Source organism: Onychostoma macrolepis, chromosome 04 (genome assembly GCF_012432095.1).
Source record: "Onychostoma macrolepis isolate SWU-2019 chromosome 04, ASM1243209v1, whole genome shotgun sequence".
Taxonomy (NCBI): domain Eukaryota; kingdom Metazoa; phylum Chordata; class Actinopteri; order Cypriniformes; family Cyprinidae; genus Onychostoma; species Onychostoma macrolepis.
In genome coordinates, this window is record NC_081158.1 from 9319702 (window position 1) to 9332991 (window position 13290).

General features: G+C 36.7%; 1 protein-coding gene across 4 annotated transcripts in view; it reads left to right on the plus strand.

Annotated features, from left to right (window-relative positions):
- The window catches only part of LOC131538707 (NACHT, LRR and PYD domains-containing protein 12-like), a 72677-nt gene that overhangs the window by 14905 nt on the left and 44482 nt on the right, over positions 1–13290 (plus strand). For 3 of the 4 annotated variants that reach the window (XM_058772752.1, XM_058772753.1, XM_058772751.1), the window contains exons 7-10: positions 713–886; positions 987–1160; positions 8872–9045; positions 13063–13109. In XM_058772752.1, the coding sequence (XP_058628735.1) occupies positions 713–886; positions 987–1160; positions 8872–9045; positions 13063–13109 (569 nt within the window). The remainder of the gene's footprint in view (positions 1–712; positions 887–986; positions 1161–8871; positions 9046–13062; positions 13110–13290) is intronic. The other variant, XM_058772754.1, reaches the window with a different exon arrangement.

Below are 13290 nucleotides of genomic sequence, written 5' to 3' on the forward strand. Positions count from 1 at the left end.
AGATTTTAACAAATTTTTATTGATCAGTTAGCTCATATATAAAGAGTTAGATAATGCTTTGTAAACAACTTAAACGCAAATAGTTCTCACTTTAGGTTAGGTTATGGTATATCGAAACATACAAATACTTACTAGATCATGTTGTTAAAATACATCAGTTAGGATTAGGGGTAGGTTTACAGTTAGGCATAGAGGGGACAGGATATACAGTTTATACAGTATAAAACAACTATTTATATGGAAGGTCTCTATAAAACATGGAAACCCAATGTGTGTATTTGTGCTTAATGTATTTGTAAAGATTTTAAGGAACACTGAATATGAATGCAATTAATGTTCAACAAAGGCTGGTTTAAATCACTTAATGTATGACATTTTCGGATTTTCTGTGACCTAAAGTGAGAACACTCTATGGTTAATAAGTTGTCAACAAAGCATGATCTAACTCTTTACGTATGATGTATTGAAACATATTAATTACAGAGACAATCAATGATGAACTCACTACTTGTTCATAGTCTAATAATGTATTATCTACAGTTTATAAATTACTAATGAACTATAATATTTTTGAAATAATTTGTACGTGCTTTGTTATTGTATTCCTATTATAAAGAGTTATTCAGTACAAACATGCACTCCAGATTATAAACTATATAGCCTATCTGATACATTCACATTAATATGGCTATTTGTTTTGTTCTTTTCACAGGCTGTGTGGGTGTCATCTTACTGCTCAGTCCTGTGAAAGTTTATCTTCAGATTTACAGTCCTCAAACTCTGTCATGAGAGAGCTGGATCTGAGTAACAATGACCTTCAGGATCCTGGAGTGAGACTTCTTTCTGATGGATTGAAGGGTCCAAACTCTAAACTGGAGATATTGAGGTTTGAGTTTGAAATACTTGATTATTTATTTATTTTGATTTTTAAAAATCACAATGTTAAGATTAATTCTGTATGCAATTACTCTGTTTATCTTGTTCAGATTTTCCATATGTAATCTCACTGCACAGTCTTGTGGGAGTTTGTCATCAGTTTTACAATCCTCAAACTCTGTCCTGAAAGATCTGGATCTGAGTAACAATGACCTGCAGGATTCAGGAGTGACACTTCTTTCCGAAGGACTGAAGAGTCCAAACTCTAAGCTGGAGATATTGAGGTAAAATGGTTTTCCATAAAATAATTAACAAAATGCTACCACAATAAACATTGAATTTGAACATTGTCAACAAATGTTGTATCTGCTCTCAATGGTGTGCCAGAACAAGAGACAAAACATTTGCAGTCATTTGTTTTCATGTTTATTCAGTTGTCTGTAGATGTGGATTATATTGAGATTGAAATATCAAAAAAGTCTGAAACAATTACTGAACAAACTGCAAAACTGCTGCATTTTGAAGAATAACTTCTGACAGAACTGCACAAGCAATCAGCATTATCTAGTAGGGGTGGTACGCGTACCGAACCACACGGTTCATGGGGCAAATTCCAGATGGAAGTGATCATCCCTATCCCCTTGGAGTGGGGACTTTGGAGTGAACAGGGCACGTGCGCCATTTAGTCGTTTGAAATGCACTTGGCAAAGGGAGCGATCTAATTTCCTCATAATCTTCAGCTGGGATGCTCCTGTGACAACGCAGCACGGTGTGCGTCAGTAGATGTTGCTGTTTTAATGTCATGTCTTTTTATTGTTGTTAGCATAACTGTTGCAAATGAACATCCATTTTATATTTTAAAACGTTTTTCAAGTTTTTTGCTATAGAAATATATAAAAACTAATATGTATACAACTTTTTAAAATATAAAATGTATATTTTTTTATGCCGGTGTCAGTCAGCGAATCTGCTGTGCTGCGTACCGTGCTGCGTTGTCATGGGAACATCCCAGCTGAAGATTGAGGAAATTAGATCGCTCCCTTTGCCAAGTGCATTTCAAACGACTAAATAATGGATCACACGTGCTCTGCTCACTCCAAAGTCCCCACTCCAAGGGGATAGGGATGATCACTTCCATTTGGAATTTGCCCCGTGAACCGTACGGTTTGGTACGCAGGATGCCCTCAGCATCTTAACTTGGGTCCAAAATGAACATGGCTCTGTCGATTATAGAAATGTATGATTATACACATATACAATATACGAGTGAAGTCTGACACTGTATTTCACTGACACACAAGAAACTCAGTTTGCAGTAAATGCTGGTCGCATTAACTCATCTCTGCCAGCGCTGTGAGTTTGGGCCACTTATGATATGGATTTGAAAATAGTATTTACATCAGTGGCGTTCCGTCCATATAAGCTGCGAATGTGCCACATACCCAGGCCGTCTGAGAGAATGAGTTCACGGGCTAATTAATATAAACATGATTATATTATTAAAGTTTAATAAAGCGTTGGGAATAAGTATGTAAAATTATTTATGAAAAACAACTGTAATTTTCTGTAAATCTACGTCAGTGACGGAAGCTTCCGGGTAAGCGGATTCTCCGCAGCTTTGGCGCCTCCGCTCTGTTGCTGTTGATTGTAGCGCGTTCTCAGTGTTTTGTTGGTATGCGGCTGATTTCATGCGCGAGGTAAGCTGTCAGCGAAGCGCTCACCCAAGCGGAAAAATGCACTGTTGCTGCCAGATCTCGATTGACGAAAATTACATTGTGTTTGATGCAAAACCAACCCGACGAAATCATATGAAAAAAAACATCATAACTGTATATTTTCATGCTTTCTCAAGCAAAGCAAATTTTGAAAGTCCACTAAAAACATATCTGGTCATAGACAATATTGAAGATGTTATTGTCAACATGTCTAAGTAGTAAAAAAAAAAAAAAAAAGTTTATAAAAATGTGTATAAAATTTGAAATAACAAACATCAGGAAAAAAAAAATAGGAAACAATACCTTTGTTTTCCTTATACTTGTGTCGCAGAAGTTAAAGTCCTTCTGTGATTTTATTGTTGTTTGCAACGTTACTTGGCAATATTTTAAAGATATTATGTATTCACTGGGAATACAAAATAAATGGAAAAAAACCCCAAAATCATTCAGTTGATGTAGAGACAGGGGGAATCCCCCATCTCCCCACGCTCTGAATATTACGTATCATAACGTAATTACGTGTAAACGTTATTTGGCGGTTTTTACTTGGAAAATCAGCTGTTTTCTAGCATTCGAGTAACTATGGATAAACCTGAAACGATAGAAGAAGGATTGGAGATTAATTTCATTAACAAATAACCTAAGGTAGGAATGTGCATATTTTTAAATCGACACCTGCCACGGTGTTTTCCTCTTTGAGTGTGTCCTAAAAGCGATGGGGGGGCAGTGTTAAAAAAAAAAAAAAAAAAGTCACCGCTCACCACTGATTTACATATAATATGTTTAATTTTTAAAATACGTACACATTCACTCTTAATTGTTTGCCTAATATGCTGCAAATGACTCTGTTGAGTAGTGAGTTCACTGGATATTACTGATATTCATTTACTGTTTGCAGTTTCTGGAAATCGTAAAGCCCTGCCTGAGGCTTAAAAAAAAAAATTTTAACTTGTCATTCAGACAACAAAGTGGCTGGTGCATAATGAAGTTCAGCAGAGCACAATGAAGAATGTCAAATAATGGGGACAGTTTGTCCATATCTGATTATTGGTAAGCACGTGTGCTTCTCAGTGTCTGTGGTGGTTACAGTGAAACTTTACTGGATGAAAGTAAAGTAAACGGAGGCCCGGTTTCACAGACAGGGCTCAGACTAAACCAGGATTAGACCATAGTTCAATTAGGACATTTAAGTAATTTTCATAAACATGCTTAGAAAAAAAAAACATTACTGGAGTGCATCTTGAGACAAAACAAAGATCAGTCAGTGCAAGTTTATTTCAGTTGAAACAGCTAAGACTTACATTTCAGTCTAGGACTAGGCTTAAGCCTTGTCTGTGAAACCGGGGGAAAATGTTTTAAGTTTACACACATTTAGATTGAATATGCCACTCTCATGACCAGTCTGACCAGTCAAATGCCAAATGCACAATAATCTAAATGAATTGAAAATTAAAAACCGCTGTCGCAAATGATATGAAAATTAAAATGAAGTGTTGATTGTGGCATTAAATCTGCTCATGTTGCGTCATATTTCTTTTTATGCGTTTTTACAGTGTTGTTTAGTGTCTACAGAGTTTATGACATGACACCCATATCTTGTACTTGCCTAAAAAGATGGGTTTATGACGTACATAGTTAATAGATTACATTTGCATTAGGCTACTTCTTGGCTTACTGTGCGTTCACACCAGACACGACTTGCGCGAATAAATTGCGCTATTTGCGCGTAGTTGGACGCTTGAACATTTTGAGTTTACTTGCTTCATTCGCGCTTGAAATTCACTTCACAGCAAGGAGGGGCTTCTGCCAGGCGACTCCAGTCTCATTACACTACACTGTTCCAATCACAAATAACTATTTTTTACTATACTATTGTGAGTGTATTTGCAATAGGATATAATTAGAATGAAAGTACAAATGTTTGCCATAAGTAACCTATTCTAGTCTTAACATAGAAATAATATTTTTATGTAACAAATAGGCTATAAATTATGATTTACTATGTTGTGCACAAAGTAACACACCAAGCAAGATCCTTTTTATTCCTGTTTCTATAAAAGTACGAAGATGAATCGTACAGCTCCGGGTATCCACATACAGCGACGATGATTTTGTCCTCCATTGTTGTTTCGGATTTCTGCCTCCCTCGCTACGTCGTAATCACGTCACTACTAGAGCAAGCTCCTGATTGGTTAACGCGGCGCGAATTTTCCCCAAAGTTCAGATTTTTCTGAACGTTACGCGCGTCAAGCACAAATAAATAACTGTTGCAATGCTACTTTTTCACAAAAAAATGGCAATGTACAGTGAGAGAATTTCAAGATTTACAAGTCATTAATATTAAAATAATTGCAACCACATTTCAAAATATTTCGATATGAAAATTCAAAGATTTTTCTACTAATATATTAGTCTGCATTTGCCTATTTTGACAAATTATATCTTTCTCCCATCCACTGTTATGGTTATCCACTTGGCATGAAAAACAAAACATTTACTCATATTCTGAATGGATTATGCAAATAGCATACAAATAGCACTTCCTTTATAAAAGCTGTCCCTCACTTCAGTTCATCGTGATTTCCATTATAATCAATGAAATCAAAACAAATCTAGAGTTTTGAGTGATGAATGGATTGTAACTTGAAGGCAATGGCCAATCAGATATGTTTAATAAATAAACAGATGTGTGTTGTGATTGGCTCAATTGCTCAACACTACAAAACATGGGTCACACTTTATTTTAATCTAAATTTAAACAGAGAGAGTGTGTCTGAACCCCAAACGTTATGAGGAAGGTTACTCCAGAGTTTGGGAGCCAAATGCGAAAAAGCTCTACCTCTTTTAGTGGACTTTGCTATCCTAGGAACTACCAAGAGTCCAGAGTTTTGCGACCTTAGGGAGCGTGATGGATTGTAGCGTGATAGAAGACTAGTTAGGTTCGCAGGAGCTAGACCGTTAAGGGCCTTAAAAGTAAGTAGTAATATTTTGTAACTGATGCAGAGACTGTAAAATTGTGGTAATGTGATCATATTTTCTTGACATGGTAAGGATTCTAGCAGCTGGATTTTGAACTACCTGTGGCTTGTTTGTTGAAGATGCAGGACAACCACCTTGCATTATAATAGTCCAGTCTAGAGGTCATGAATGCATGAACTAGCTTTTCTGCATCAGAAACAGGTAACATGTTCCTTAGCTTGTTTCTAAGATGAAAAAATGCTGTTTTTGTAACATGAGAAATATGATTTTCAAAAGACAAGTTGCTGTCTAATATAACACCCAGATTTTTGACTGTAGAGGAATTAATAGTACATCCATCTAGATGCAAATTGTTATCCAAGAGATTCTGTGTACTGTTTTTTGGTCCAATAAGTAATATCCCTGTCTTATCTGAATTTAATTGGATGACCAATAATTTTCTCCTATCTTTTACATTTTTAACACACTCTGTTAGATTATACAATTTCGAAGTTTCATCTGGTCTTGTAGAAATATATAGTTGAGCATCATCAGCATAACAATGGAAACTAATCCTGTATTTACTAATAATATTACCAAGGGGCAACATGTACAGTATATTGAAAATAGCAGCGGACAGATCCTTGCGGCACTCCATACTTTACTGCCGATAATTGAGATGATTCGCCATTTCAATAGACAAAGTGATAACGATCGGACAGGCGGGATCTAAACCATATTAAAGCCTGCCCTTGAATACCCATATAAATAATAGTTTTGAATTTGATATGTGAGTATGTCATGATCTATAGTGTCGAACGCAGCACTAAGGTCAAGTAAAACTAGTAATGAGATGCAGCCTTGGTCTGATGCATGAAGCAAGTCATTTGTCATTTTAACAAGTGCAGTTTCTGTGCTATGATGAGGCCTGAAACCTGACTGAAATTATTTATAGATATTTTTTTGCAGGAAGGAGCACAATTGAGCAGACAACTTTTTCTAAAATTTTAGACATAAACGGAAGATTTGAAATGGGTCTGCACTTTGCCAGTCCACTAGGATCTAGTTGTGGTTTCTTAATAAGAGGCTTAATAACCGCCAGCTCGAATGGTTTTGGGACGTGACCTAGAGATAATGACGAGTTAATAATATTGAGTAGCAGTTCTTCTGCTACAGGTAACAATTCTTTCAATAGTTTAGTGGGTACAGGATCTAATAAACATGTTGTTGGCTTAGATGCAGTGATAAGTTTATTTAGCTCTTCTTGTCCTATAGTTGTAAAGCACTGCATTTTTTTCTTTGGGTGTGACAAATGAAACTGTATTACAAGACGATGTAGATCCTATATTTGTTATTGTATTTCTGATGCTATCCATTTTATCAGTAAAGAAATTCATATACTATTAAACTGTGAGGGAATATTTAGTTTGGGTGACGTCTGATTATTTGTTAATCTAGCCACTGTGCTAAATAAAAACCTTGGATTGTTTTGGTTATTTTCTAGGAGTTTGCAGATATCAGTTGTGGCAGCTTGTAAAGCCTGTCTATAGTTGGACATATTGTTTTTCCACGCAATTATAAAGACTTCCAAGTTAGTTTTTCTCCATTTACACTCAAGATTACAAGTTTGTTTCTTGAGAGAATGGGTATCACTGTTGTACCATGGTACAGTACGTTTTTCTCTAACATTTTTTAATTTGACGGGGGCAACAGCTTCTACTGTATTAGAGAAGATAGTGCCCGTATTGCTAGTCATTTAGTCTAGTTCATGTGTATTTATTTGTACACAGAGCAGTTGAGAAATCAGGCAGGTTATTCGTGAATCTATCTTTGGTGGTTGGAAAAATAGTTCTACCGGACGATAATGTGGAGCCATATAGTTAATATCAGTAATACGCAGCATGCAAGGTAGTGGTCAGTAACATCACCTCTTTGAGGTACAATATCTATATCAGTAAGAACAATTCCATGCAATATATATTTTAAATATATATACACATTAAATCTAGTGTATGATTAAAACGAGTTTAATAAATCTGTAAACACAAGTCCTAACGCATCATTTATATTATCAACGTGAATGTTAAAGTCTCTGACAATTAGCACTTTATCAACATTAATCAACAGGTCTGAAAGAAAATCTGCAAATTCTTTTGGGAAATATGCATATGGCTCTACGGTCAATACACAGTAGCCAGAGCAGGAGATAGGAGAGATTTCTTTTGCATATCTGACAGTGTAACATTAAGTAGAAGTATTTCGAATTAATTAAACATCTGTCCTCTTTTCTGAGTAACCACCGCTACGACCAATCTGACGGGGCTCACAGGAGTGTGTGTGTGCCATTCTTATAGTGTGTGACTGATGAAGTGATGAGAGACAGGTGACTGCAATTAATGAGTGCTGATGAGTCCGGGCAAAGGATTATGGGAAATGGAGTCTGAGGTAAAGTGGCAAGGTAAAGTGGGAGTCTGGAATGGAGTGCCCTCTAGCGAAGCTCACGGGCACTCCAGCTAGAGATTGTGACAAATACGCTATTAATAGTTAAAATGTTTTAATGTATACGAGATTAAAATAATTCTAAAGTAGTGATTTGGGCCTCTAGCGACCTGGCATACTCTGCACCCCCATAACAGTGCCCCTGACAGCAGCCTAGCCCTGGATTAAAAACTATTGGACAAAGAAGATTTTCTTTCACTGCCCCAAGGTCATGGAATATATTGCCTATTACAATTAGGAATACCCCTACTTTAAGCTATTTTAAGAAATTTTTATTATTATATTATTATTATTATTGCATGATTAATGCATTTGGTTCATTTTATGTACTTTTTTTTTTAAGTTATACTAATGTGTTTTGTACTAGCTAGGTGTACTAATATATATTTTTGACTTTTTACTTGTAGTTTTATCACACCGCATTGATTGTATAATATGCACTTTCATTTTTAAAAAGGTACTTTATAAATAAAATGTATTGTTTTTTTCTGCTCTCAGTCTTCACCTGCATCTTTGCTGATGGCTTTTCTTTTCTCTTTTTGTCTAAGTATCTCAGTTCTGTTTCCTTTTTTGCAAATACTCTGCTCTGTGCTCAGGCTCATCATGCATACATTGTCTGTAAAGTAGATTTGTGTTGAATGTTTCGTTCATCACTAAGCAAACTGTTCAGTAAACTAAGAAAAATCTAAATTAATTATTAATAAAAATATCTGAAACTGGAAAATTTTTGTGAACAACTGTTTTTATTGATCAATTAGTTCAATATAAAAAGGAACAACAAACAAACTATTCTCATGTGGACTGTTGTTGTATGTTTTTGTAGGTTGTCTGGCTGTATGGTGACAGAGAAAGGCTGCCATTATGTGTCTTTAGCTCTGACTTCAAATCCTTCACACCTGAGAGAGCTGGATCTGAGCTACAATCACCCAGGAGATTCAGGAGTCAAGCTGCTTTCTGAAAAACTGAAGGATCCAAACTGCTCACTGAACAAACTCAAGTATGTCAAGCAGGAGGAGTTTTTGGGTTTTATTGTTTAAACATTAAACGTTAGAGTCAATATTACAGTAAATTAGTTGACATTACCTCAGATTAACCCTTATGCGCTGTTCGTTTGAGGTGGACACTCAGGCTGTTTGGGGTCCCAGAGAGATACAGTGGGTACGGAAAGTATTCAGACCCCCTTAAATTTTTCACTCTTTGTTATATTGCAGCCATTTGCTAAAATCATTTAAGTTTATTTGTTTTCCTCATTAATGTACACACAGCACCCCATATTGACAGAAAAACACAGAATTGTTGACATTTTTGCAGATTTATTTAAAAAGAAAAACTGAAATATCACATGGTCCTAAGTATTCAGACCCTTTGCTGTGACACTCATATATTTAACTCAGGTACTGTCCATTTCTTCTGATCATCCTTGAGCTGGTTCTACACCTTCATTTGAGTCCAGCTGTGTTTGATTATACTGATTGGACTTGATTAGGAAAGCCACACACCTGTCTATATAAGACCTTGCAGCTCACAGTGCATGTCAGAGCAAATGAGAATCATGAGGTCAAAGGAACTGCCTGAAGAGCTCAGAGACAGAATTGTGGCAAGGCACAGATCTGGCCAAGGTTATAAAAAAAATTCTGCTGCACTTAAGGTTCCTAAGAGCACAGTGGCCTCCATAATCCTTAAATGGAAGATGTTTGGGACGACCAGAACCCTTCCTAGAGCTGGCCGTCCGGCCAAACTGAGCTATCGGGGGAGAAGAGCCTTGGTGAGAGAGGTAAAGAAGAACCCAAAGATCACTGTGGCTGAGCTCCAGAGATGCAGTCGGGAGATGGGAGAAAGTTGTAGAAAGTCAACCATCACTGCAGCCCTCCACCAGTCGGGGCTTTATGGCAGAGTGGCCCGACGGAAGCCTCTCCTCAGTGCAAGTTTGCTAAAAAACACCTGAATAAGATTCTCTGGTCTGATGAGACCAAGATAGAACTTTTTGGCCTTAATTCTAAGCGGTATGTGTGGAGAAAACCAGGCACTGCTCATCACCTGTCCAATACAGTCCCAACAATGAAGCATGGTGGTGGCAGCATCATGCTGTGTTTTTTTTTTTTCAGCTGCAGGGACAGGACGACTGGTTGCAATCGAGGGAAAGATGAATGCGGCCAAGTACAGGGATATCCTGGACGAAAACCTTCTTCAGAGTGCTCAGGACCTCAGACTGGGCGAAGGTTTACCTTCCAACAAGACAATGACCCTAAGCACACAGCTAAAATAACGAAGGGTGGCTTCACAACAACTCCGTGACTGTTCTTGAATGGCCCAGCCAGAGCCCTGACTTAAACCCAATTGAGCATCTCTGGAGAGACCTAAAATGGCTGTCCACCAACGTTTACCATCCAACCTGACAGAACTGGAGAGGATCTGCAAGGAGGAATGGCAGAGGATCCCCAAATCTAGGTGTGAAAAACTTGTTGCATCTTTCCCAAAAAGACTCATGGCTGTATTAGATCAAAAGGGTGCTTCTACTAAATACTGAGCAAAGAGTTTGAATACTTAGGACCATGTGATATTTCAGTTTTTTTTTTTTTTTTTTTATAAATCTGCAAAAATGTCAACAATTCTGTGTTTTTCTGTCAATATGGGGTGCTGTGTGTACATTAATGAGGAAAAAAATGAACTTAAATGATTTTAGCAAATGGCTGCAATATAACAAAGAGTGAAAAATTTAAGGGGGTCTGAATACTTTCCGTACCCACTGTATATATAATTTTACGCAGTTTATTAATGCTTTTACTCCACATACTCCTCCAAGTTTAGTCCTAGAGAGAACGGCTCTCCTGTCCTGCACAATGTAGCTGCAACCCTGGAAAAAAAAAATCACACTTCAGTAATCCTGAAGACATTGATTAGCTTGTTCAGTGTTTGATTAGGGTTGGAGCTAAACTCTGCAGGACAGTGGCTCTCTAGAACCAAACTTGCCTACCCCTGGATTAAGCATTCCTGTTAATTTTTCTGTACCAATTTTGAAGTTTAAAATGGATTATGGGTAACAAAATGCTTTCACTGTTTGTAGTCGTTTATGATAATGTTAGTAAATATATATTCAAAAGCAAAACCTAAAAAAATTAGCAATTATGTTTGAAAATACATGTATAAGCAACTAATGAAACACACATGCCTAATTTAATGATTTCGCTCCATTAGCCTATAGGTTGTAATGAAAGAGAAGATGTCTGAAATGTACATCTAATTCATGGAAATTTTAGATAATAAGCCCAAGTATTACATTTAAAAATAATAACACTAGTATCAACTGGTATCACTCTGGGTCTTCTGTGCTAATTCTGGTGTCCCCAAAGGTCTGATTTTAACTTTATACTTAAAAAAAAAAAATTTCATAAAAAATTACTTTTACTCCACAAATCTATGAACACTAATGTGTCCAGATCACTAGCAAATAGACATCATTAACAAATCACAATTTTTTTTTAAAATTCAACATGTTCATTCAACACAAAATTAGATCAGTTAGCCTCAAAACAGTTTACACTGACTAAACAAATACTGATAGATGATCCATTAAATGAGTAATAGTTTAGACATTCATCAAAAGTTGAAAAGAGATTTGGTGTTTATGGTCAAGAGAAAATCATCTTGCCCCATCTTACCCTACTCTAAATGACTGGACTTACATTATTTCTCTGTTTCTGTCAGAGTCAAACTGTGTAATTCAGCTGCTATATTCAACATTTACCTGCATTTGATGCAGCTGTTGATTTCGTGGTCTGGTTTGAGACTCAAACACTCATCTCACTCTGCTGTTTCTTCAAGCTCTTGTGAAGTGCAGGAAGAAATGTTACTGCTGCAGAATTTCTGATTTAGATCAGTTCAGTCTCTGTGAAACAACAAGAATAAAAAATATTCATTTACTTTTTGCTATAATAATTTTAACATGTTTTATCTTGATAATCTTTCAAAATATTTGAAAGGCTAAAGATGGGAAAGATCCAACACTATGCCAGTATAGACCCATTTCTTTGGAGAACCTTCATGGAGATCTTCATATATTGACTTCTATTTTAACTCAATGACTAAATAAAATAATTACTAATACTATAAACCCAGATCAAACTGGATTAATAAAAGGGAGATACTATGCCGACAATATAGGCAGATTATTCAATATAATTAATTATTCATTATTAAAAGGGGAAGAGGCTGTGATTATACATTGGATGCATATAAAGCATTTGATAGCATGTCCTGGCAATTTCCATACTATGCAGAAATGCAATTTTGGACCTACTTTTCTTAAATGGGTACATACCTTGTACTCCAATCCACAAGCCTCAACTAGAGTTAAAGGGATAGTTCACCCAAAAATGAAAATTCTGTCATTAATTACTCATCCTCATGTTGTTCCAAACCTGTAAGACCTCCTTTCATCTTCGGAACACAAATTAAGATATTTTTGTTTGAATCTGAGAGCTCTCAGACCCTCCCATAGACAGCAAGGGTCCTTACACGATCAAGGTCCAGAAAAGTACCAAGATGATCAACAAAGTAGTCCATGTGACATCAGTCTGTCAACTGTAATTTTACGAAGCCATGAGAATACTTTTTGCACAAAGAAAACAAAAATGATTTTATTCCACATTTTCGTCTCTACTGTTTTGCTTGTGGATGCGCCCTCATGACAGTACATGACGCAAGCGCTGATCCAGATCCAGCGTGATGACGTTGAACACATGCCTAGCAACAGCCTATTAACCACCCCAAGCACCTTAGCAACTGCATAGCAACCACCCAGAACATGTTATCAACATCATTGTAACCACCCAAGTACCCTGGCAACTACATAGCAACAGCCTAGCAACCACCCCAAGTACCTTAGCAGCAGCCTAGAAACCACATCAAGTACCTTAGCAACCACATAGCAACTCCTTAGCAACCATCCTGAGTACCTTGGCAACTGCATAGCAACAGTTTGTTGACTGACTGAATGTGTCTGTGTGTTTTCTAGTGTGGATCATGGAGGAGAATCCAGGATTACAGCAGGACTAAAGAAATGTACGTCTACAAACACACACACACACACACTGTAGGGATGGGAAGATTCCCCGATTAACTCGGTGCATCGGTAAAAAAAGTTAATGATGCGATGCATCGGATACAAGTTGGCATTTGTATCGCGATGCATCGTTTCTAACATATCTGCATCGGTAAAAACTGATTTATTTATATATAATTA